Genomic DNA, 26,998 nt, shown 5'->3' on the forward strand with positions numbered 1-26,998 from the left:
TCTTGGATTTCAAGCATATCATCTCCACCAGTTCCCATGTCCATGCAAAATAAAACCTCACTTTTCCATTTTAAGGAATTTCAACCTCTATGAGCTCCGTGGTTCGTGTTCTCCGCCTGAACCTGACCCCTGACCTCCAGTGATCAATTAAGCAACAATTAGAAGGGGTTTCCCAAAGGTTCAAAGCCCTAAAAGGCATAAATTGTCCCTGTTGGACCATAGAGAACCTTGCAACGCTGTAACCTGAGCAGATAAAATCAATCTTAACATGCTAACAATGCCAAAACAGCAGTAGCCCGATGCAAATGACACACGTAATGAGAAAACAGCAGAACATACAGCTGCAAACAGACTGTCCTTGCATCCCGCTGTAAGTATGAAGTTCAGTTGAACTAAATTGATTGAGATAGGGACAGTACACAACACAGCGGGCTGCACCTACACACATATCCCTATTTAGATTCACCACACATCTTTCTCCCTGCATCATTTCATGCTCCGACCACTCAAAGTAAAGAATCCCCGCGGCAGAACAGTAAACACCGTTTGATGTCGTCGAACAACAGCTGAGCATCATGAAAGAGGTAAATGTGAGGCATGGTGGGGAGCTTTGAAACATCAGGTGTGCCAGATAGGCTGAAACACAATCTAAATGTAGCACAAAAATGGATGTTAAGGTGTGGGTGTTGATGGGAAGGGAGTCTGGGTTTTTTTTTTCTTCCTCAGAGAAAGGCAGGCGTCGCAGTATGTGGTGGTGGGTAGTTGGAAATGAGAGGTCTGTGGAGGCACGAGGAGCCGTGAGGAAATGACTATATTTTTTGAAGTGTGTCTGATCACCAAGACCCAAACATAATTTTCCTGAAGGCTTCTTTGCAGGAAGTCAATGATAGATCCTCTAAGCTCAAATGCCTTGTACTCATTCCTCATATAGTGTTTTAGCTGCTTGTTTCCAGTCAGTTCTGGCGTTTTTTTTCTAAACGCTGCCTGCTTAAATAGTTTGATACACAAATGCTGCAGTACCTGGAATTTGTCACCAAGCAACTGCTCTGTAACCATATTAGTTGACTCGCTGTCCGTTAGGGAGCAGCAATCACATAAGTCTGAGAGTAAATAACTGCATCTGGAGGATTATACTTCAATTTAGCTGCAAACCGAAAGTCGCTTTAATGACTGCAAGTTATTAACTTCATAATTTTTATGTTGTTCTTCCTTTTCCTACCCATTTTTTTCTATAATTGGACACAAACATCACACAGATCTACTTTCATCCAACTTCAGGTTTAACAGGAATCAGTTATGTTTTTGACGTTACTGAGCATGAGACACCTCTCAGTTTACACTCATTAATTTAACCACTGTAATATTTCAGTGTTTGCTCTATTGCACTTATAGTTCAGTTGGCATTTCAGCTGACACTTCAACTGCTTTCATTACGAGCCATGTTTCCATAATGCACATTTGTAGTTTTCCATTGGAAAAGTTAAATGAAAACAGCAACATTTGCAACAAGAAGTTTTAATGCTCGCTTGAGGTGGTTTTTGTCCCTTTTTTAAAAAGAGTTAATGCGCTTAATGTGAAATGGAAACACTTCTGAATAAGTTCTGATGTTTGAGGTTCGACTGGTGCTCTATGAATTAAGTCATCTTGTTGCGCTATCTTCTTGTGGTTTTCCCACTGGAGAATTGGTGCCTTCTACTGCACATCTCGATGAACAAACTCCTAACAATGGCGTAGCGATAGTGGATGGAAGCAAGCATTCATTCACATTTCTTTTGCTGATTTGCTTGAAATTTTGTTAAAACTTGCATTACATTTGGATGGAACGATGGCGAACACCTCAACTGCTTTCAGTACTTAGGCTGCAGTTTAACAGACATTTCAACTGACACGTTAACAGCTTACAGCACTTGTCATCTTAGCATTTATCCACCCTTACAGTGCAGTAAACTTTGCATGAACACTTCAACTGGAGAGCTTTAGTCCCTCAACCTTGGCTGACACTTCAAATGCTTTCAGTGCTTCTGCCTTAACTGTTACAGAATTACTTTTCTGAAGAAAATAGTTAATTTCTTACTCTCCTTGCAGCCTTTACAACTGTAGTTTTTCAGTCTAACTCATGGTTTAAAAGTACTTATGTATTATAACAGTGGGACGTCTATTTGAACCAGATAATTAACCCCAAACTCTGTCATGAGTCTACGCTGTCTAACTGGTCCTGATTGTAAGAGTCCCCATTAAAACTGTTTTAACAGCAGGATGTGTGGGGGTGTGGGGGAACTAACCAGGCCTTCCTTCCCTCCTCGATCCCCCCCGTTTTCTCACATCCCAGAGAACCACTCTGCCCCTCCAGATGTCACCGGCTACACCAACAACACCGCCAACACCACCGCCGACGGGATCCAGGTGGAGAGAGCCCCAGGCGCCGGCACCGCCGCCCAGAGACAGACGCCCAAGTACGGCAACGCCGAGCTGATGGAGACCGGAGACGGTGAGTCAGAGCTGGGAAAAGAGTTTTGGGGTAGCAGAAATTATTATGGTAACACGATCTGTGTTTCCATTAACTGATTTATATGTGCATATTGAAGTATTCAAAAATACTGATGGATTTTGCTTTTTTTGAGTTATTGTTTTTCACTGTTTGAGGTTCAACTGGTGCTCTTTCTTTCTCAATGAACCAACTCTTAATATTCCCATTACGGTTGTAGATGCAAACAAGTATTCATTGTTTCTTTTGCAGATTTACTTGAAATTCAGTTAAAATTTGCAATACATTTGATTGGAAACACGACTAATAACAGAAAGCTGTTCCTCTAATGGTTTAGCCACCAACATTTATTATCTTCCACTATGACCTTTTTCATTCCCCAACTCTCTTTTCAAGCATGAAAATTCCCTCATTTAATGATGACAATATTTACATATTTGTAGCTTAGTTAACAGCTTTTTAATGCACTGAACATTTAAGGTATTAACAGCAGTTGTCAGGAAGATAGAATATAATAAGAAAACTGTTTGGTCAACTTGAATTAGATTCATTATTGATTAAGAAAGACACACATAACCATAATAACACAAAGAGATGCTTTAATGCCAGCGTTCAACAGGTTATGTTGCGCTTGGTCAGTGGGTGGACCCAAATGCAGGACACAGATGGTGAAAGCATGGTGAGATGAGTAGGTTTTATTCCAGAAACATTGCCGAGGTGATGATGATGATGAGAGGGTTGAGGAGCAAGGGTGGATGGCTTACTGAAGGGTGGCTGGTAGAAAGGTGGCAGACAGGTGAGGTGTAGTCCTGAAGCCAGAAGTATTACACAAGAAACTAGATAACTAAGACACACTAGGACACAAAGGAAGCCTTAAAAGCAGTGGTAGCACTGAAGTGAAGGCTGGATGTCTGTGGAGCTGTGGTAGAAGTACTGAGCTGACGAGCAGATGTCAGGCAGGTGAGTCAACCGGGAGAGGTGATGAGAAGCTGGGAGCCAACACACAGACACAGAGAGACAGACAGGAGCACAGGAGACACGGGGGGGAGGGGAAGTCCAACCGTGGATGTAACAGGTGAACCCTGACTTCGGATGTTCTAAAGAGTCTTTGTTGGATAATATCGGTCTGCAAACAGCTGCATATCCTAAAACCGCCGGAGGTCATATTTTGTATTTTTGTCTTCCGATGAAACCAGGAGATGTGATTCAAAAGACAAATCAGCTCTTGAAAGACTTCAATTTCCTGACTTTCTTTTGTACTGGAGGTCTCATTTAATACAACTCACTTCCTTCTATTTAACCTTCCTACTTCACTGATTGTGACCTCCGGTGAGCGATTGGAGGACGTCTGGGAAAAATGCCTAACAATAATTTTGTCTCTGTATCAGGATATCATGAGTCATGAGTTGTGTGTGTGTGTGTGTGTGTGTGTGTGTGTGTGTGTGTGTGTGTGTGTGTGTGTGTGTGTGTGTGTGTATACAGCTGTTGTGTTTGTTCAGTAGCCTCAGGCCCGACTCTGTGGTCTGACATGTGCTGAGGATACACAGGAACATCCATGTGTTGAAATATATAGAGGCTTTTTTGAAGAAACGTCCTCTCGATTCCTTTGTATGTCTGGTGCATGTGAAGAAATTGACATTAAAGCTGACTTTGACTTAAGTGTATCCACGGATGCTGGATAGTCAGTCAGAGTTGGAGTTGCTGATAGAAAGTCAGTCTATATAACAACATACTAAATGCTAAATGCGTGACATTCAGGGTTGTTTTGATTTGATTTTGAATTATTTGTAGCTTACTTACTAGTTAATATTTTACACAAATAGAATGTTTTCAACCTTTTAGCAGATTAAACAGATAAACAAAGCAAGGTGAAACCACTTTTCCTTCCATAAATACTGTGTGTGTGTGTGTGTGTGTGTGTGTGTGTGTGTGTGTGTGTGTGTGTGTGTGTGTGTGTGTGTGTGTGTGTGTGTGTGTGTGTGTGTGTGTGTGTGTGTGTGTGTCGCAGTAAAAAAGTCGTGATAAATTTAAACATTTTTATAAACGAGCAGCCCCCTCAGCACCTCCAGTGCCTATATCTCTTCTTACTGTTACTATTTATTGTTTGTTTTATAGGTTTTTAAATTAATTTTATTTTGTCTGCCTTTTGAAAAAGTTGGTTTTCAGTATAAAAGGATCGAAAGTTTGGAAAACATACATCACGATTCACTTTACAGATGGCTGTAGAGTGATCTTGATGCAACAAAACAACAAATAATAGTAACAAAATTTTCTTTTATTGTCGACTAATTCATCCTCATTCAGCTCTTTTAACATGAAAACAACTTGTGGTCAGATTTGGGTCAGATTTAAATGCTTTTTCACCGTTGAAAAGATGAATCCAGATATTTCTGTAGACCCCAGAGATCTGAGATGACTGAGGGCTTCAGTTTGCACGTTTCATAGTTTCATAATTCGCTCTCTGGATGGGCACGAAGCTGCAGCAGACGGACTCGTTCATCAGACACTGCAATCGATGCCGCAGCGGACGAACACCCTGAACGCAGCTCATAGCGAAGCAGCTTGACAGATCAGGTGCCAGAGTTTACAGATGGGAGCTTATTGTGATGTTTGGCTGAAAGAGACTCAACAAAGCTGAGGCTCTCTTTCAAAACGCTGAGAGGATTTCATCAGAAATTATTCATCTTTGTTGCCCACAATGGGTGTTTAGGGTTGAGATTTTTGAGGATTTAACCTTTTGATTCAGTATGTGGGAGCAGAGATTTCACTTTAGTGCCTCCAAATAGTTTTTACATCTTTACATATGAACTTTTGTGTAAGGATAACTGGCCTTTAAAAAAATATATTATCACTGTATAATCAAATTCATTCTCAATCTGTGCCAGTAAAATGTCCAGTCCTTGCATTATCTGTAACATTTTCCCTATTAATTTTTAATTATTTTAACCAATAAAAGACCAATATTTTGTACAGAGCAAATGCTGCGCCTCCTTTTTGAAGGTTTATTTTTGTTTGCAGCACTTTTTGTCTTTGTGTTTTCTCTCTTCACATTTTACAAACTTTAAAGGGAATTTTTATGTTATTCACCTTTTAATTTTAGCTCCATCTGACCCGGCTGTCTTTGCAGAAACTCCCAGTATGTGTGTTGAATGTTAATGTGTTTAAATTAAATGCAAAGTGAAGTTTGTTCTGTTAATTCTATTCGACCCTGTGAAAATTTCTCCCCACGGCCTGATGGAAAATGAAGAATGGACAATAATTAACTCTGGACTGTTGTATCCAAAGAAAAACACTAACTGCCTCAATGGGGTTTGACAGTACACCAGCTTCTTCATGGTGACTTTGGTAAAACACTCTGTTTTGTCTGTGGCTCCAAGCAAGTCTACCAAAACGTCTATTAGCTTCCCGCTCTCAGTACTCAGGCTTCCACCCTCCACCTCTCGGTCTCGAAGCGCCTCAGTCTGCAACAGTCTGTGTTAAAATCAGTCTTAATGAAACAGCAATTTGTACCCACACCTCGTCTGGTGTGCCAGTCTCTCCCATCACTGAGTGTCATGTTCAGCGGTGGCTCCGTTGATTGCTCACTCGAGGGAAACGTGCCACTTTAATGTAAAACTTGGGGATGTTTTTGTGGCGGCGCGATGCACTCAGGATGTCGGTTCAGTGGAATGTGACTGCTTCACCTGTGCACCTGTGAAAGCAAAATTAGGAGTTTTGTCTTGGTCTTGCATTGATATGAGTGTGTTTGTGTGTGTGTGTTTCTGCAGGTGTTCCAGTCAGCAGCCGAGTTTCAGCCAAAATTCAGCAACTCGTCAACACTCTGAAGAGACCCAAAAGGCCGCCGCTAAGAGAGTTTTTTGTCGACGACTTCGAGGAGCTCCTGGAAGGTAAAAACTCTCTTTACTTAGAAAAATATTTTGAAGGGGCCTCTTTTAAACATGTTTCAACAAAGTATTCATGCAATCTGCTTCTTTTGTTTATTGACTGATTATTGATTGTTGGGATGCAGGTACAGGAAATGATAAAGGGGTATACCGTTAAGAGATCTATTATACTACTACTCTATTACTATATAAAGAGTATTTACATCTTTTTCTGAACACTTTTGAAGGCACGCTTTAAAGTTTTAAATTCTCTTGATGGATTTTTCCTTCAGCTCCAGGCAGCTGCTGTTCCTCATTATTTTATATAGTATAACATCTATTAGCGCGCTCATGGAACTTGTTTGAGTTATGTGATCCATCACAGCAAACATCAATTCTGCACTGATTCAGTTTCATAATTTCTCAGCAGTAATCCAATTTCAGTGCAGATTTATTTATGAAGTCTGGACTGCACAACAACAATGAAACTTTGACAGAAATTACACTTGATCCCACTGGGATGGAAGTTTCATGAGTCAGCTCGTAGATTGTCACGCTGTGCATAAATAGATAGAAACTAATGGCTGCCTGGAACAATAAAGAAAACACATCCACATTTGTACGGACAGTTACTTGTGATTTTATTATGTTCCTTTTAAAGGGTCAGTGTCCTAAAAAGTTGAGAAAGAGTGGTGATAATGGCCATGCTGCTGCGTCTGACAGTGGTATTGGCAGCACAATTATATCAAAAGAATACGACTGAAATGAAGGCCCCAGTAAGCACTGAACCCTTAACGAGTAATATAATTTTTGTTTGACCAGCAGAAGTCGTTATATCGCTCCATTTAAAGCGACAAGTGACAAAAACACAACAACAACAAAGTCACACAATATCACAAACTAACTTACCAAGTGATGCAGCAATCGACCAGCAACCCTCCCTTGTTCTACGATGTGAAATTACTGTTTTTATCAATAGAGTCTGGTGGCTTTTAACAGAGTGGTATAATGGCTGTTTCTGGCTGAATAATAAAGGCTCTTACTCTTGAACAAAAAACTCTGTAGGGATCCTTTGCGTAATGTCAGACGCTTTGAATTTGAGTCTGTCAAGTACAAAAACCAGCACCGGACGTACTTCGACATCCAGTCGCAGAACGTTTTGGGGCTTCCATCTGAGACGACTTACTGGACCGATTACAAAACTGTTTGAAGTTTTTTTATGTATGTAAAATTCAAAAAATACCAGACTCACCCCTCACTGTATTTTAATGCCTTGCTCCTCATGTTGAGACATTCAAGGTAACTCACTTAAAAAACTGCTGAAAATCACAGACACCAATCAACACAACTAAATTACTTGAGCAGAGCTTTTCAGTTCTTCATTCCGTAATGTCTGCTGTGACAAAGCAGAGTCTAACTGATGAATATTTCCTTTTGTTTCCAGTATCAAGAGCTGCAGAACCAGAAGTTTATTCATAATTTAAGCATGAATAGCAAATGTTGGAAAGAGTGAGCTTGATTCAGCGCGCCACAAAAATGTTCAACGTGTTATTTCGTTTAATTAAAAGTGAAATTCCTTCTTATGAGCTTCCTCTGTGCTTTCCGTGCTATTTCTCATGCCCATTGTCATAAATACGGTAGATTTAACTCATAATGAGGACAAAACTATACCATTGTAAACTTCCTACTAATATTATTTGATCAATTAAAGCATGTATGATGATGATATTGTATTTTCTGTGCAGCAGACATCACTTATTTTTTCATTGTGAGGTTAGTGATCGTTAAACTAATGGTGACGTCCTGAACTGGAGAATATGGTTCCCGGAGCACCGGGATCACATAGAAACAAAACTAATTGAATTCATTGTTTAAATTCAAAGCAAAAATGGACAAACTTAAATTTTTTCTCACTGTCCTCCTCCATTATTCTCCTCCCAGTCCAGCAACCAGACCCCAACCAGCCCAAGGCGGAGGGGGCCCAAATGGTGGCCATGCGGGGCGAGCAGCTGGGCGTCGTAACCAACTGGCCCCCTTCTCTGGAGGCGGCCCTGCAGAGGTGGGGCACCATCTCTCCAAAGGCCCCCTGCCTCACCACCATGGACACCAATGGCAAGCCGCTCTACGTGCTCACCTACGGTAAGAAAATCCTCCGTTCACGCTGTTTTTAATGGAATAAAAAAGAATATCATGTATTTGCATTTTCTCTCCAAAACTTGGATTTAAACCTCGGTACCACTTTAGATTTGTCAATACTAGAGCCAATATGATACCTGAGTTGGGATACTTTACTCCCAGAAGTCCCCACACGTCCTGGAAAGCTTGGACAATTAGAGACTAGTTTTCTAGTCATGGAAACACCTGGAAATTGATTGAAACAACTAAATATCCTGCAAATAATCAGTGTTGTTCTGGAAACTTTAAATCATATTTTAGCCTGTGCTGTGGCCAAATGAATGTTACTGTTAGAGGAAACCAGTAGTTGACCTGACTGCTGCACAGAGTCAGCGGACATGTTGGCTCACTGGAATGGCTCTGCAACACTAAATGGAATGGAGCCTTAATTTGTATCATTGTAACACCAGCGTTTACCCTACTATTGTCAAAATGGCTGCTGTGAGAAAGGTCTGTTTGTGAGCAAATGCTGTTCTGATTGTCAAGAAAAACTCCTGGAAAATGTCCTGGAAAGGTCCTGGAAAATGATTTCTTAAAAGGAGTGGGAACCCTGCTATGCTACATACATACTACATCTTTGTCTAAATCAAATTGTTTTTGATATAAATTGGGAACTATCTGATCAGAAATAAACAAGATTACAGATCTGACCAGATATCTGATGCCAGCTTTTGGTCCTGGACAGTTTTCAATATAATAATCTGTGCTGAGGATTACTGAAAGACTGTATGTACATGAAGGGTTTGTGCTGAAAGATGGCATCATGTCCTGATTTTTCCAAATCAAAATCGAATTATTACGGATCAAAAATATTAATCTAAGCCTGCTCGTCGTGATCGCTGTGACAGCCCACATTACCTTTCTGCATCCCAAACCAGCCACCACAGTCAGTCAGTTCTCAATATTCTGTCGTAATGTACCGATCAATACTAAACATTGCTTTTGTAGTATATGAATTCGGCAGGGCCTTTTTTCTATGAATTGCATTCCTGTCTTTCCTGCACATATGGTGGCTCTCACAAGCTGATTAACTGAAGCACCAAACAATGTTTAACACCCGCTGTGTGAGCATAATTCCACTAATGGCAGCCAGACAGAGCGCTAAGCACATTAGCAAAGTGTGAAAAAGACGCTTTCAAGAAAGCTGCGCTGCTACAGAGGGAGGGGAAGTTTTTCATCCCAAAGGCCAGAATATGTTTTTAAATGAGTTATTTTTCTCAGGAATACATCCTGAGTGACTTACAGGGCAGCCTGTGTAGGTCATACTTGTTATTTTGAAAACTTTTGTGCTGTCTGGAGGATTTTACTCTTTACTTTATGATTTAGTTATTTTCTTACTGTAGTTCCAGCTGCACTTGTAATTACACATCAGATGGCCGTTAGTAAAGGTGAGAACACGGGTCTGTAGGAAACCTACTTGAATAATTTTACAAAAGCTCATCAGGGGATCCGACTATTAGCCAGACCAGGTCCAAAACAGATCGGAGGATCATTATACCTGGTCTAAAATGCAGTTGACAGGAGGTTTTCTCAACTGGAGCTGCACCAGCGTTCCCTCTAAATGATTAACTCTGACTGAGACGTGATCAGAGGTATAAGACAGTCCACCTGGATTAGATATATTAACATATACTATTACTGTTTTTATGAGCCAAGTGGACCTGTGAAGACCTGCACTACAAGTTTTTGATGCCACTGGAGAAGTTAAACATAAAAACACCATGTGAGTGTTAAAGAAAGACTGTAAAGGAACACCAGATGTATTTGGTGATTGGGCAAATCCATTTACACGACAAACCATCTGCTCGCTACAATCAGCACTGTGAGAAAGTGAGTGAAAAATGTGAACACAGTTGTGGTTGGTTATATAATTCTTCTTCTACTATCTTCTAGTGTTGTGGTGGTGCTATCAACAGGTGAAATCTGAAAGATTCCTTCGCCAGAGGCAACTGGTATAAATCCACCTTTTCAGTGTTGAATCTATCAGAAAACAAAGTAAGCGTGGAGAAAAACAAGTCTTTAGCAGCCAGAAGAGAGAAGACAAACCCACAGCATGATAAAAAGTAATAAGAAATGCTCCAAAACATGTATCAGTCGTCTCGCCTGCAGCAGCGTCCCATCGCCCCAGCTCCCTGAACGCATTCACTGCAGCAGAATCACATCACGTCCTAACCCCCAGCTCAGTGCCACAGTTTAAGTCTATATTTAAATTGGAACAAACTCTTTTGTTCAGCAGCTGGAGGCTGCAGATCAGTGTTATTCATCTCCCAAACGGCAGTGGAGAAAATGACTCTGCGTCCGGAGGGTGTAAAGAGATTTAGCCGCAGCGAAGAGAGCCGCTTCTCTTAGGTCCTCGTGAATATAGTGTCGGACCTCCCTGCTGCACAGCGGAGGGGAATGAAGTGACACCAGGAGGACCTGCACACATATTTACACACAGACTGGGGTTCAGAGTTTGAAGAAGCACTCACATCTTTTACTTAAAACTACAATATATCCCCAAATGACAGCGAAAAATACTTTAAGTCTCTTTACTTAAAGCCTGAGTAGGAACTTTGATTTCGTGTTGATTCTTTCGGCGCTGTGGACAAAATCAGTGTTTCCACTGCATCGTTTCATGGATTTCAAGGAGAATCCAACCAAATTGTTATATAGAAACAGCCAATCTTCTACTGATGGTCTTGAGTTAGGGTTAAGGGTTAGTGGTTAGTGGTTAGGGTCCTATAGAGGCATCAGTAGTTTCATAACCAGGTACGAACTCCTTTTAGTAGGTTTAAGAAAGAAGTAAAGGTATTGGCATTAAAATGTAATCAAGTAGAAGAACATGGATGTTTTTCTGGCCATTTTCTGGTTTTCTGCTGTGTTTTATAGTTTTCATGAACCAGTTGGAGACGGTTGTTTTATTGTTATTCTGTCACACAAGAGGAGTAATGGCTTTGTGAAAACCATGATGGATCTCCTCGAGGATTTTCATGTTTTCAGATCAGTTGGGAAATTAAAGAGAGTGGGAAAGAAAAAAGGATGGAAAGAAGGGGGTAAAGGGAATTTCAAAAACTGAGGGGAGTAGCCTGAACAAGAAGAAGATGAAATGTATTAATAAAATGAAAATAATATAAAAAATAGGGAGGATTTTGAATCCAAAATGGAGTTTCAAAGACTTTGTTTTCTGCATTCTGGGACTTTTATAAAACAATAAGTAGCCTACACTGTGTCAGCATTTTTTATGTTAAATTCTTTTAATTTTACTTTTAATTCTTAGGAAAGAATATAGAATAATTCAGAGAATCTGAACCCCCACTGCCCTCTGGGGAGGACGAGGTGCGAGAACTCTCTTCCGCTCCACGTGCACGCCAGGAAACGACTCTTGGTGTAGCTCTATTGTTCAGGTGGAAACTTATAGAGTCACAGAGCTTATAGCCAAAATACACGGACGCAGCTTGTGTTGCATTGCTTTATTTTTTTATCCTTAGTTTTCCAGATAGCAGCCGGTGCTCACACACATGCACAACAACAACAGACTCGACCTCAATGATTGGGTCAGCGAGTCGAATCAAAGAAAAACACACACTGTATGAAAACGAGTATGAACAAAAACAACAGGACCAAAAAGAAGTTAAACAATGTGCCAAAAGAAATAAGAGTATTTCCTCTTGTAAAAACCTTATCCTGTTATAAGTTAACATATTTCTGCATGGCAGCAGAGGGCATCCATCATAATCAACTGATGCTACAAACAGAGTCTGTGGTAAAGATCTGTCTGTGCATCGTGTCCAATGTCCCATATATTTCAACCGGGAGAAATGCATGAGAATTGTGACCCCAGGAGCAGTGGGGTGTCCAGACGAGGGGCACTGACTGTCAGTCAGTTATTTTGATAATGTTTAGGGCCTCCAGTATGCAGAACTTACTTTGAAGCATTATTTAGCCCCCTTGCCAACAAGGCCAGCGAGGTACCAATGGATCTAGTTTCTCCCCAGGCCCCCCTTTTGGAAATGCCCCTGCCCAGGAGAAAACCGGGAGAGGGTTGGCAAGTATACAGGATTCTGCTCCCTGTAGGCTTGCCAACCTCTCTCCCAAGGGATTATTGCTCACAAATTGTAGATAAATTAGCTGCAACCTGTAACAGGCACATTGCACATTGTTTGAAGCTCTCCAAAAATGGACCTGGAAGGTTGAATTTGACGTACAGTACTTATAAAGTATTTACTTACCTTCCACCTCCTGTTGAGGTTCTTGGCATCTGTGGATGTTTTTGCCACAGTTGAGTACACACAATCAAACACTCCCACATACACAACCATTAACCCAGAGGATTAACATGAAGAGGCCATAACTTTATCCCGAGTGCGTTAACTTTCTTCAAATAGGCGTACGGTGTGTGTGTGTGTGTGTGTGTGTGTGTGTGTGTGTGTGTGTGTGTGTGTGTGTGTGTGTGTGTGTGTGTGTGTGTGTGTGTGTGTGTGTGTGTGTGTGTGTGTGTAAGCAAACTGATTTGTGAGGATTGAGCTCCCAGCTGATGATGAGGCGATATGAGCACTCACCAGACTGTGAAATGTCTTCAGCCAGCATTCAGGAGTCCTCCACCAGAGAGACAACAACATGGTGAGACAGTGTGTGTGTGTGTGTGTGTGTGTGTGTGTGTGTGTGTGTGTGTGTGTGTGCAGTGCTGAATCTCAATCTCGCTCTTTCTTTCTCTCTCTCTCTCTCTATCTTCCTCTATCTTTCATTCCTGCGGTGTCCTCCCTTTGATGTCGGCCGACAAGGACAAACTTGTTTTGTTTCTTCCTGTCGAGTCGTCCCCCCCCCGATAACAGAGAGAATTCATGATACCGAATTCTCCCGCTGCCCTTAAACTCAACTCTCCCCACGCTGCACTGCAGATAACCTCACATAATTGGCAGGAGAGAAACACATCTCTATTCATATAACAAAAAAATGAGGCAACAGTGTCCCGGGGAGCTTTGATCCTCTGTAAACAGCGCGGCTGACGGTATTTATCACCAAATCACGTTATCAATAAAGACGTTTGGCTTTCTGTACGCCATGTGAAGGACACATAAACCTTTCGGGCTGTGTGTGTTTTTGTTTTGATCTCTTTCTTTGATTATCCTTTGTGTGTACCTGTGCTTTTGTTCAGAGTGTTTTCTGTAAACTAAGAATCCTGTTTTAGAAATGCCAACTTCCATCAGCTCTTCAGAACTTCATCACCACCTTTTATCCTTTCTGTCCCTCAATAACCTTTACAGGATTTACTTTACTTACAAACTGTTGTTTTACATCATATAAGAGTCAAAGTACTTCAGCTACAGCTAACTTTGAAAGGTTATTGATGACTCCTCCATCCCTGAGACTCGATGTCATACGTCTGATGCATGATGTGATGCAGTATAAAAGATAACAATAACTACAAATATATTGCTTTAAGACTTTCTAAAGTCTTTCTTACTCAAGTGGATGGCGGACTCTGCCACATTACAGTGGTAAACGATATCGATATCACTTTCACAGCGATTTGATGAACCATATTGTGGTATACAACTTATTAAACGCTTATATAAATATTCATTTTAGGCTGCAAGTAACACATAAAAACATACATTTACCTGAGACATATTGTCAAATGGTCTTTGAAGATGTGTTGTCATGTTTTACAGTGTGAAGTTGCAATCACATCCCTAAAAAAGGTTAAACATGTAAAAAAAAAATATGGATATTCATCTGGAAAGAGAAAAAACATCAATTGAAACTCGTCACTCAGGATGAATATTGTTCTTTTCGTCAAACAAAAGCTCTGCGTGTGACCTACAGTCGCAGTCATTTCCTGAGAGTAGCTGCCGCTCTCAAATATCTCATTTCAGGACAGAAGGACCTTTTTCAATTAAATTAAACTAGATGATTGGACAGCTTCCTTCTCCTCTCCTCGATTTCAGAGGACAAAAGGCTGCTGGATGCGTCTTTCACTGGTAGGTTGAGTAATGTCATCCCTTAAAAAACCAGAGCGCTCTGATTACATCTGGAGCTGCAGCGCTCTGATTTGGACTCTTCTGCAGTTCGGCAGCAGAGATACTTTCTAACACGCAGGCAGGAACCCTCTCCTCTGATTGTTAAACATGTTTTCCAGCTGGTGGATGGCTGGTTGTTGGGTGCCCACGATTACTGGGCGTCCCAAAACTGATTTGGGATCAGTGCAGTCGTCAACCGAAGAAATGCATGCACATGGAACAGGTCTTCTAGAAGTGCTGTATATTAGTAATAATCAGTATTTTCAAATATTGAGTGATCAAAATATCACAAAATATGAATCACATTAAAGCCTGTAAGCAGTTGCTAGGCAGATATTAGACAGTAGCTTTCTAAGCAAGTCTAAATAGAAGAAATCCACTTTATACTACTTAAAGACACACATTGGTTTTTTTTGTGGCTTTTCATTCTGAATTCATTAATTAAATTCTTCTTATAAACTGTAGTCACACCTACTGTAACTCTTTGCTCTGCCTTCATTTGCAATTTACTTCATTTTTCTCTCCTCGCAGTCTTATTTTCCTCGTGGGATCCCAACGGGCTCCTTTTCGACAATTCATTAGCTCTGACAAACATCAGAAAAACCTCATTTGGTGTGAAAAACAATGAGGAATTCACGCTGGATTGCTCATGCATAATATCTGCGTCTGTCAGTCTGAATTAGGGGGAGGAAGAAAAGGGATGGAAATGGATTCTATTGTTGTCAGTTATGGCGTTAATGAACAGAGCCGACTACGCCTGGCAGGTAAAACGAAACCGATCGGAAAGATTTGATATTATTATTTCACTTCAAATATGCAGGGTGATATTTAAAGCAGCAGTTATTTTGTACCTTCTGTAAAGTGAAAATATTCCTCAAATTGCTTCTTAAACTTTCTTTTTAACCCATTTGCACCCAAAGACTACATATAGTATGAGAAGGAAGAATGCCTTGGGTGATTATCTAATAGTGCAACCTTTTATATTTTTGGACTTTTATTAGCAAAGTCAGGGTTTTTGAAAAATTAGGGCAAATGCTTTATGTTCTCCATATAATAAATGTTTTTGTGCATAAGTGTGCGCGTTTTTGATATTTAATGAGCCTGATAGATAGCAAATACTTGATTGTGCACCTTGTAGTTTCTGAGCTGCAGCCAGTTTCTTAAATTAGTGTGCAGCTTTTATTTATATGGAGTATATAGATAGGAGTGTGATGCATGTGTGTACTAAAAAACAATATAAATCCCTCCATTTTAATTGCTTTTTCTAGGGCATTTTCTACTATTTTAGGGAAAAAAACAGTAGTCCCATGTGCCCAAAGACACCAATGGGTTAAAAAGAGTTCATGCTGCCTATAGTTGTGTGAGCACTGAAATTATAATACATTCGTCAAGATACCAAAATGCTTTCTCACTGTAATTATATACAGATGTGGCCTATATGACTTCCTCTGATGTGCTGTGGTTGTGTCTCTGTGTGTAAAGTATCACTGTACATGGATCCAATTACACCGCAGTCATGAGGCGGGTTTGGTTTGCTGGATGTTATGAAATCTGTGTGATCATCTCCATGCCCGTCCGCCTGTGAGGTGAAATAATGTGTTTTAACATTAAGTGTCATGTCAGTGCAATAATTTCTTGCATATGGGGACTCGTGATGTCATCCTTTCTTCCACTAAACAATCAGGAGAAATTAGCTTCTTTCATACGACACCAAAAAAGTTGCCTGACAGGAAACTCTTTGATCTCTTTGTTCCGTTTTTTTCATGAATTGGCCCGTATGCTGACTTGGACTCATGTCATTCTGAACCTTCTACAAAGTACGCTGTGGTTTCCTCTCTCCTCCGCTTTTGCTTTGTGTAGTTCATTAATAATAATCCTCTGAATCTGCCCTCAGGAAAACTGTGGTCCAGGAGTGTGAAGGTGGCCTACAACCTGCTGCACAAACTGGGAACCAAACAGGAACCACTCGTCAGACCTGGAGACCGGGTAAGTTCACAGAAAACCAAGCTGAACAAAAAAACAAACATGATTCTGATTAAGTGAGGTAGACAGAAAAGAAAACAAAACATGTGAGACTTGACTTATGACTTGAAAGTAAAGACAATCAATTAATAAGTTCTGGATTGGTAACGGGGAGCAATGCCGGGCGCTCATTGTGGTTTTATGTCTCACAGGGGACAAAGAAGATTAAGTAAGTAAAACCCTAAAATAATGAAAAAATAAGTCAGGTATTTGATTTTTAGGCCTCTGCCAAACAATCAGACTGAATTGCCTTTTTAATTTCATTTCTCTTGAGTCTGACATTGTTCATGTTAGCTGATTCATTTTGTTTCTAACCAATCAGTAGTCAGAGTGCTGAATCTTTCACTTGATGAGGTATTGATTGGAGAAAATAGTTGCAGATTAATTTCTAATGAAAATAATTGTTAGTTACCCGCCACCAAATAACCCCAATAAAGATGAAGAACCTTTAGTACTTCAAAGAACCACATACAGTAAGAACCATCCCCCTGAGTAAAGAGGATCTTCAGTTGGTGAGGGCTCTTTAAAGAACCAGAGAACCTTCTGAAGAACCTTCTGAAGAACCATAAGAACAATTATTTTTCTTCTTTTCTTTTCACAATGATCAAAGAAACGTGCTTTTAAGAGTTTGTGTTGATCTCATACATTTGTTTCTCATGGATGTACCTACAGAAGGTATTTAGTGAAGGTAGGTACTGTAGCAAGATGAGTGAGTACACCATTAACTGTATCTGTATCTGTATCTGTACTTGGACATGAGCGGGACTAAGTTGTTAATAAGCCTGACATCGATAAGGGTTGATCAGTCAAGTTGCTATTAGGAAACTATTTACAGAACAACCTCAGAAGCTTTAGAGCAATGTATTTAATCACAAGAGTAAGAGAACGATTTACAGAATAGGTTTTTTAAAATAAAAGTTGCTATAGAAAACACATATTGACACATTTTACTCTGATAATGCTTCCAGCTGAATTCTCAACCAATTTCTAATCCTGCCTCCAAAGCTGTGATTGATTGTTGTGGTGGCTGTGGCTTAGAAGGTAGAGCAGATCATCCAGCAGGTAGAGCAGATCATCCAGCGATAGCAAGAAGCCCCAAACTGCAACAGCGCCCCGCGTTGTAGCTTGCTGCTCTTCGACTGCTCTGAATAATCCACAGAACTGGACCGACCTGTCAACAGGGCTGATTGCTGCAGAAAAAAGTAGTTTGAATGAGATACATTCCTTTTAATGTTTTCAGCACCGAATTTCAATTCCTCTCCTGAGACAATAAAACCAAACAATCCGCGAGGCTCGAGGTTAATGAGAAGGTGTTTTTGTTATTTTTTTACACTTTTTTAACTGACCCTTAAACACGAGTCAGCACTCTGCTCAGAAACAGCTGGACTCATCAGACCTTTGCCTCTGTTGTCTCGTTGGTTCCTTCACTTTAAAGACATCACAGCAGTTTCACTGACATCACCTCTCAACAGTTTTGGGTGCTGGCCAGAAATCCTTTGTCGACTCAACACACGGCCATTGCTCAGTGTTTCTAAAAATGGACACGTGTAGTCCTTCCCTTCTTTCCTGTCAGTATAATCATCACATCACAGTCCGGGCCTCTTTACCCAGCACTGCGCACACAAACACCCGATCACACTGAAGTGGAAAAGGTTCAGTCATAGTCCCACATGTGTCTGCTGCCATGTGATACCCCCAGCTTCTCTGTTCTCCTTGTCCCTCTTTCATCTTTATTTTAAGCTCAATTTCCCACTCGGCTTGAGACTAAGTCAAGACGGGCACGATGCCAGTGTGTGTGTTTTAATGTATCTCAGCCAGAAGGAGGGTGTGTGTTTTAATTACTGTACAAGTGTGAATTACAAACTGCTCCTTTTCACAGTTTTACTGAAGTTATAATAAGTTGCACACACAGAAATTACAGTGTTGTGTCTTTATTGTGATGCAGGAGTGAGTCTTGCAGGATGAATCCAGACATTTGTTTTACTGCGAGAGTGTTTAGAAGGCTGAGGAGATTTAATTACACGAAGAGATGATACAGAAGTTGTTGTTTTATGAAAATGCATTAGAGGTTGTGTGATTTTGTGTGAAAAAAACAAGCTCACAGCATGTTTGGGGAAATTAGCTTTGAATTTCAGATGGTTAACTGCATGTTTGTTTTCATTTTTATTTGAAGTGTGTATTCCAGAGGCAGGAAATATTACATTTTCTCAACCACACAGAACTCCACATAATCCATCAAAACAAACATTAACCATTAGAGAAAATTAAAGTTCACAAAACATCGCTATCTGTTACTAAATCTATTTAATCTTAATCTAGTTATTTATTTTGAATTTTTAAACTGTATTTTAAAAATCTGTACACAAAATAGAAATTATACTTTGAAAATGATATCTGGCACATAAACACTGCTCACAATATGTTAGGCAGTCTCAAAAATACTCAAATTATTTATCAAGTACTTTTGGAAAAAAGACTCCTGGGAAAGCAGAAATACTGATGCAACTTCTTTACTTAAGAAAAGTGAGTAGGCTGTTTCTGTGCAAAGCTAACTGAAACTTCCCTCTCTCGTTTATTTTTGTCATGTTACGTCTTTCATGCATGATATGCACCGGTCTTCTTGTTGGTAAGGCGTTGAATAATGCAAAAAACTGTTTTTTAAATCAATATTTCCCCTCAAATGCAATTAAAGCTAAAACAACAAGCCTCTTTTGAAAATATTAGGAGTAGAAAGTACAGATATTTATTTAAAAATGTAGGTGGTTGATGCATATTTCTCTTTTCCTTTTCTGTGACTGAAAGCATTTTCTGTGTTTCTTCTTCGTCCTCCTTAACTGCTGGAGAATAATAGTCAAACTTATTGTAAAATATATCACCAGAGCAGTACAGCATGGCGTCCATAAAACAATGTAATCATCTTGACTCCAGCATACATTATCATCCACTCAATATGATAATATGAAAATGTTATACAATTTGTACACCAGCATACCAGAGTCATCAGTCATGACAATATCAAAGGATCAAGGAAATGTATTCACAATTATAAAATACAAGGTTGTACAACAAAATGAAAGTTTGCAGCTCCTTCATGCATGGGAATAATATATCAATAAAATAATATTAACAATACAGGACACTAAGTTTTTTTTATTATAAATATTCTTGCAACAATCTATAAAGTTGACCTCAGCCCTCTGTTGATGACGCATCTGATTACAGTGTTTCCATTTAAAACTGCTGGAAACGCATTCTGGTTTGCTAGATAGCACCAAGTTTCCAAGGATCTTGAACGGAACCGGCTCAAGAACCAGAACTAAACACCATGTTAGGCCTTTTCCACCAACAGGGAACCAGCTCCATTGCAGTTCAAGCACCTAGTTTTGAGCAAAATAAATTGGTTCTGAACCTGAAAAGTTGGTTACCAGCTGGAACCATAAAAAACGGCAGGTTTTCCTTGGCAACCAAAGTGGGCTCGTCATATTGTACAGGTTATTCCCTCTGTTGATGCCACATCTGATTACAGTGGTTCAAAACGTTGCCAGATTTAAGTTGGCCGCTTTAAGAACCAGAGCTAATTTGGTGGAAAAACACCATTTGTGGAGTTCTCTCTCCTGATTTGGATGAAAAGGATACCAGAAACTTTATTGTTCCATGTTACTGAATACTCTATAATAGTAAAAATATAACTTACATCACCTTTAATGTGCCAGTATTAAACTGTAGGTAATGACAGCAGTGAGGCTTCACTAATGAGCACAGAGTTAGTGTAGATAGGTGGAGAACAGGGACAACAAAAAGGAAAGTAGCTATATAGTCCAGAACCAGACAAACTTAATTTCAAACATATTTGATATTTGCGAGAATGGGGACAACCAAATGGGTATACGAGGAGAAGAGAGAGGAGTTTTGAAATAATATTAGTTGGTAACCTGAGTCTGAGGGGCCGCTGCAGGGGGAAGGAGAGAAGACAGAAAAACCAAAACCACACAGAAATTAAAGAAATGAGAAGTCGCAGGTAGGAATGAGAAAGAGAGACAGCAACTGTGTGTGTGTTTGTCTGGTGGTTTTTAGCTCCTGACACTTCTTACAGAAAGAAGTACAGCAAATTGTTGGGTCAATCAATCTGATCTATAGGTATTTTATTAGAAGCTTTAATCAGCCGAACCTTCGTGAAGGTTTTTATGCAGTATGACGTTGTTGAACCTCGTGCACACACAGTATCAAACAGTCATTTCCCCTCCTCTCGCTATCGGTATCCTCCACAGATGAAACCCGAACGGCTCCAATGAGACCTGCACATGTCAACATTAGTCCTGTTAAAGCATCATTACACCGCTCTCAGTCACTCAGGTGCACTTAGCTTATAGCACACACGCTCACGTACAGTCCAGTGCTGCATGTGGAAGCTATTAAGCAGCACTTAAGATGGGAGTTCAGCGTTATCGTCACAACGTGCAACTGGAGCCAGACGGGATCAAACATGGCCGAGCAGGAGATAATAAAGGCTCTGCACTAACATGTTGAATCTGGCTGTTATGTTCATGTCCTGGGTGTAAGATAGATGGCAGATAAAAAACTTCCTGCACTGGGAATATGTTTCAGATGGGCTTTCGTGTCGTAGATATGATCTTGGGATGAAGATAGATGTAGTGAAATGTGCAGAAGGAGCTGTGACAGACATTTTAATCGAAATTAAAATTCTGTTCTCGACAGAAATTACAAGATTATGAACTTTTAAAGGTAAAATATATCTTTTGCCACTTGCTTGATGTGTTAGCATACATGTTAGCATTAGCTGATTCTCGGCTATTATGGGGGATATCCAGTGCAGATATCAAGGGCCAGCTGTCCAGTGTCTTAATTTATTTAATTGTAATTTATATTTGCATTTATTCTTATTATCCTGGTTTGGTTTTGTACTCTTGCCGAACCTCTCCTCTGTTTCATTCTTCGTTTGCTGTTGCTGCCATGACACCTGAATTTCCCTCCAGGGATTAATAAAGGTTTATTTTATCGAAGAAATGCTGCATTTGGGTTGCAAGAACATGCTTCCTTGCTTTAAATACTCCTCTTTAATTGCAATTTTTTTTTTATTTTCTGGCAACACAGAAGCATATCCAGACTAGTTTCCCAGTTCTGAACCAGTTCTCAGTACCAAACTATTTACCAAAGATAGATTAGTAACAGTTCAGGTGTACAGGTACATATTTTCTTGGTTTATAATATATTTTCTATACCCCCCTTTCAGTTTATTGTTCTTTTTTTTCACATCTAGAGGTTTGTCATTTAACTTGCTGTTGTTCTATAAGAATTCTGGCGGTTTAGCGTCACCTCAGTGTGCCACTAAAACAGTTTGAACTAAAGTGAATTAATGAGCTGAAACAGAGGAAGATGCTGAAGGGAGAGAAACAGACACAGAGAGTAAGAGATACTGGAGAGAAATTAATGGGAGGGAAGTTAAACAGTGTGATGGCTGTCAGAGAGAAGAAAGCAGCATAACAGAAGTAGAAGAAGGAAGTCACGAGGGAAAGGATTTAGACAGACATTGACCAGATGCTCCCCTGAAAGATTTTGCTTTCTTATTCTCTGATAAGACCCATCGACCGAGCATATGGCTCTCTGGTGACCGTCCATATCATCATTCAACATCATACACAACATTGATGTTTGATTCTTTGCTACCTTCCTTTTTTATTTGTTGTGACACACAAAATCCATAAAATGCTTCTGATTTGGGTGACAAATAAACCCATTTTTAACTTTTTTTTTTGAGGGGAAGTGTTCTCTGAACTCACCTTAGCACAACTCTAAAGACGTTTTAAAAAATCGGTCAAATCGATTGGCTGGAAAGTGATTTCTTTCTTAATAAGGATTCCTCCATTTTTATTGCTTATTTTGGTCTTTTCCTACCATTTTAGGAAAAATAAAAGTTGTCAAATGTGCCCAAAAGACTAAATATAGTATGATAATAAAATTGCACAAGGTAAATGTCAAAGATTCGCACACGTATGGAGTGTCAAAAATATTTTATACGGAAAACCTGTTGCACTCTTACATACTCTACTAAAGTATGTCCGTACCAAATGTCAAGACTTTAGACCAACCAGAACAAATCCTACCAACACACATTTTAAATACAGTTCCATGCTTTAAAGGCTGCGATACAACCAACTATTTCCCGTGTAACAGTGCAGCAACAACAACATAACTTTGTGATCACCAGATATACATCTTCCCTCCCAACTCTAACTCGTCTCTGCTGTCTCCTTCTGCCTGCAGGTGGCGCTGGTCTTCCCAAACAACGACCCTGCTGCCTTCATGACGGCTTTTTACGGCTGCTTGCTGGCCGAAGTCGTTCCTGTGCCAATAGAAGTACCACTGACCAGGAAGGTGAGCTTTCCTGACGCCGAACTTCAACCAAAAACTGACATGTTTGAATGAATGTATTATGAGTAATTAATCCTCTATGGTTCCTTTATAATAGGGATGAGTGAGTACATTATTATCTGTATCTGTATCTGTATCTGTTCCACCAACTAAATTATCTGTATTAGTATCCTTACTCAAAATAGGGCTTTAACCAGGCATGAGTGGTGCTTAAACCGGAAGTGGGCTGTGAAGTGAAAGTTGGTATATTTACAAGTACGGAGACAGACACATTTTACTCGTTTGATACACTTCGATACTATCGGATGTTCATTTCAGCCAAGTACTCGCTCAACCATAATTTTTATATCCTTTAGTTGGGTGAACTTTCTAGGGTCAAATGTCATTAATCATGGATAGTGACAGTGTCGCCTTATACTGAGAGGTTAAGGCACTCTCTATTAAACAATTAAAATGTCTTTATTGTTGGTCCTAAAAACAAGCATCCAGCGTGCCTTTTGGAATTTGTTTTTAGGTGTAACTAGGACATGTCGGGACAATAAAGGCACTTTAAATGTTTAAAAGAAAGTGCCCTCCCCAAGAACTTCTCCCCAAACCTTTTTTTTTTTATCCTGAGGTGTTGTTTTGTAATAACCTGCCCCCCTCATAAATGTAAATTAAATGAGACAAAACACCTGTCAACAATTCAATAAAAGTAAAGTAGATGTATTTGGTGCATGGGCACAGAAGTCTCGATACACTTCTCCATAACACAGCCTTTACATCCAAATACAAAAGTTCTGCATATGCATATAGTATTAAACTGAGAGTTTTCTTTTAGCTTTGTGGCCACCGTAGTTGTCTTGGAAGGATGAGATGAGGGGGTTGTAATCTGCAACTACATCGCTAGATGCCACTAAATCCTACACACTCCTTTAAAACTCAGCATCAACAAGAACTGAACATTATCAGCTTTACAAAGACAGGATTTGTTTCAGGTTTTCATTGCCTTGCACAGATGTCCCTAAAATATAAAATGGGCCTCCTCAGCTTTCTTCTGTTAGTTTTATGTGTGCAGAGCCAACCCTGACGACACTCACTGTTCATAGGCAGCTAATTTTCGTGAAACGTAAAGTATGCTGCCTAGATTACGTTATTTTATCAACATTAGGAATAAACATTTATATTGTATCTGCAAGCGGACAATAAATTTGGGGAGCTTGTCTGTTTTCAGTTGGACCTCGGGCAGTCAGAGCAGTTTTTGTTGCCATTTCCTCTTTTTCTTCATGTCAAACAGTATTAGCGAGTTAAAAAGAGGACGCGCAGCAGAGCCGAACGGCGCTAATTCACACCAGTTGATGGAGCTAATTCTTCTTCGGGGGATTGTATTAAAAACATGAGTCATCAGAAGGCGCCGTGGTTTGAGTCATGGTGCAGCACAGAGGACAAAGAGCTCTGCTGAGGTGTAACGAGAGCCAAATGTCTAAGAAGAAACATCTCTGCTGTTGTTGTTGTAGGTTTGCTTGAGTCATAGTTTGGATTGGCCGTCACAGAGCGCTGTAATGTCCTCTGGGAGCAACCGGGAGGGCCAGAGTGTGTGTCGGAGTCAGTGGAGGTCGGAGAAAAAATGTTTTTAGTACATATTCTCTTTCAAACATTTAATAACTCATGTTAAGTTAATTTTCAAAGCTACAATAAATAACAAAAAAAAGATACTTTAAGAAATAAAAAATAGATAAGTACATGAATAAGTAAATGAATAGAAAAAAAACAGGGACCAAAGTCTTTTGAATATATTGGAATTTTTTCTTAAATTATTCATCATGTTTTCATTTGAGAAACAGCAGAACTGACACAGAACAGGGAACCGTCTTTTCAGCAAAGAGCTTTCTACACATGTAATATCTCCTGTTAGTACAGTTAGTAAAGGCTGTATGTCTTTATGTACACCCCAGTTGTTGTGCTCCAATTTAATACATTTAGACTTCTACACACTATATTGTCTGCATTTACAAGTAGTCCATAAAATGTTACATTTTAACTGTTCAAATTTAGCCAATAAATATGTCCACCAGATCCTGTAGAATTGTAATAAAGCTGAAATATAACAATTTAAACTCTAACCCCTAACCCAGGTTATATGTAATCAAAATGTATTTTCACCAGCACACGACCAAACCATCTTACTGAGCTGTTATCGGCTGCTCAAACTGGCAGGAAAAAAAAGAGAGCAAAAACCACATGCCTCTGTGCCATGAAGTCATTTTCATTTTAATTAATCCCCCGTCAAACCCTGGCCACAAAGAGTTGAATTACACTTGCACAATTCCATATGTTTTAGATTATCATGGATAGCTAATATTGATGACAGGCGCGATACGCTTACGTTGGAGAGCAGAACACATAAAATATTTGGCAGATTAGTCTAAAAGGGATCAAATAGTGCAGTTACAGAACATAGCTTATGTAATTTCCACGCCCACTTTGACTGTTTAAAGTTCAGTAAGTGAAACTTTTTTTTGTGTGAGAACCAATATGAATCTAGCAGACATTTCTAACTTACCCAAAGGATTTTAAAGGACCCCCAGCAACAGCCTGTTCACCCTGCTGCCATCTGGCAAGAGTTACAGAAGTATCCACTGCGGTACCACCAGACTGCAGAACAGCTTCTCTCCTCAGGCTGGAAGACTCCTCAACTCATCTTCCCAACTCCAACATAATAAATATTGTTCTTGTGTAGCATAAAGGGACTACAACCTACATTTCATTGTGCAGCCCTGTGTTGTAGAATAATAGATAAATGAACCTTGAACCATATTGCTGGAGCTGAAGGGATTTGAAAGTGGTCCAACCACTGAACACTTAATGAAACTTACAGGAACAGAACTTTTAAAAAACATTATTTTTTATGTAATTAACAGCCATATTGGACATGCTGATATAAAGGGTTCATCCATGCAATAGTGTAATCTTGTTTTATTAACACATAAGGTATACTATTTAAGAAATATCATATGCATACACTGATTAATATATTCAGTTCGCTTTTACATTTTCATCCTGAAAGAAATAAAAAATGTACAAAACAAACTGAACTCATTTAAAGCAGCATTATGTATTTTTTCTACTTTAAAATAACAGCTTTTACAGCTTTCACCCTATTACAACTGAGCTGGCCTTCTTTCTGTTGGACGAGTCAGTTATATGTGCTGGCTTGCAATGTTGTTGAACTTGCTTAATATTTGGCTGTGTTAGAAAAGTAGTCGACTTGCTAGTTTTTGATCACAAATAATGTTATTATAACTGTCCATATTTATGACATTGCAACTGAAGGCGCCAAATCGCCACAAATACCAAATATTACAAAGTGTAGCTTTATACCGCCAAATGGGCTTAGTGATTGCGTATTTTGTCCCGAAGTGAACCTTGGGAGTTGTATTTGTCTCACCTCTTGTTTTTATGTCCACAGGCTTGTGCATTCAAATTTTTATCAACACAGCTGTACTGATGATTCAACCAGGAAAGTTTCATTAAAGCCTTATAGTGCTGCAACTGTCACCCAACTTTTACTTTCAGAACCTGGGACCTTCAAAGTAACACCTCCCCAGCAGTTATTGATCAATTAGAATCCAGTCCAGATGATTAATCACATATAATCTCTCTGGTCTCTTTCCAGGATGCTGGCAGTCAGCAGATCGGGTTTCTGTTGGGGAGCTGTGGAGTGACGGTGGCTCTGACCAGCGATGCCTGCCATAAAGGGTTACCCAAGAGTCCCACTGGAGAGATCCCACAGTTCAAAGGTCTCACATAACACGCACGCACGCACACACACGCACACACACACACACACACACACACACACGCACGCACGCACACACACACACACACACACACACACACACACACACACACACACACACACACTATTGCCACACCTGTGCACATACCAGCAGTGTATTTGTGGCAACACGCAGTAAACTCCATATCAAGAATCCAGAATCCAATATTAGTTGTAATTCTTGCCAAAGCATTTGTGTACTTGGAAAATGGTTCCGTATTATCATTATCAGGAAGCTGCCAGG

General features: G+C 39.8%; 2 protein-coding genes across 16 annotated transcripts in view; both read left to right on the forward strand.

The window, feature by feature from the left end:
* The window catches only part of dip2ca (disco-interacting protein 2 homolog Ca), a 210,348-nt gene that overhangs the window by 140,791 nt on the left and 42,559 nt on the right, over positions 1-26,998 (forward strand). For 14 of the 15 annotated variants that reach the window (XM_051380870.1, XM_051381246.1, XM_051380962.1 and 11 more), the window contains 6 exons: positions 2,330-2,488; positions 6,253-6,372; positions 8,290-8,487; positions 16,420-16,511; positions 22,830-22,940; positions 26,593-26,716. In XM_051380870.1, the coding sequence (XP_051236830.1) occupies positions 2,330-2,488; positions 6,253-6,372; positions 8,290-8,487; positions 16,420-16,511; positions 22,830-22,940; positions 26,593-26,716 (804 nt within the window). The remainder of the gene's footprint in view (positions 1-2,329; positions 2,489-6,252; positions 6,373-8,289; positions 8,488-16,419; positions 16,512-22,829; positions 22,941-26,592; positions 26,717-26,998) is intronic. The other variant, XM_051381104.1, reaches the window with a different exon arrangement.
* The window catches only part of LOC127355896 (tripartite motif-containing protein 16-like), a 167,438-nt gene that overhangs the window by 29,461 nt on the left and 110,979 nt on the right, over positions 1-26,998 (forward strand). The window lies entirely within an intron of this gene.

The sequence above is a fragment of the Dicentrarchus labrax genome, unplaced genomic scaffold (genome assembly GCF_905237075.1).
Source record: "Dicentrarchus labrax unplaced genomic scaffold, dlabrax2021, whole genome shotgun sequence".
NCBI lineage: Eukaryota > Metazoa > Chordata > Actinopteri > Moronidae > Dicentrarchus > Dicentrarchus labrax.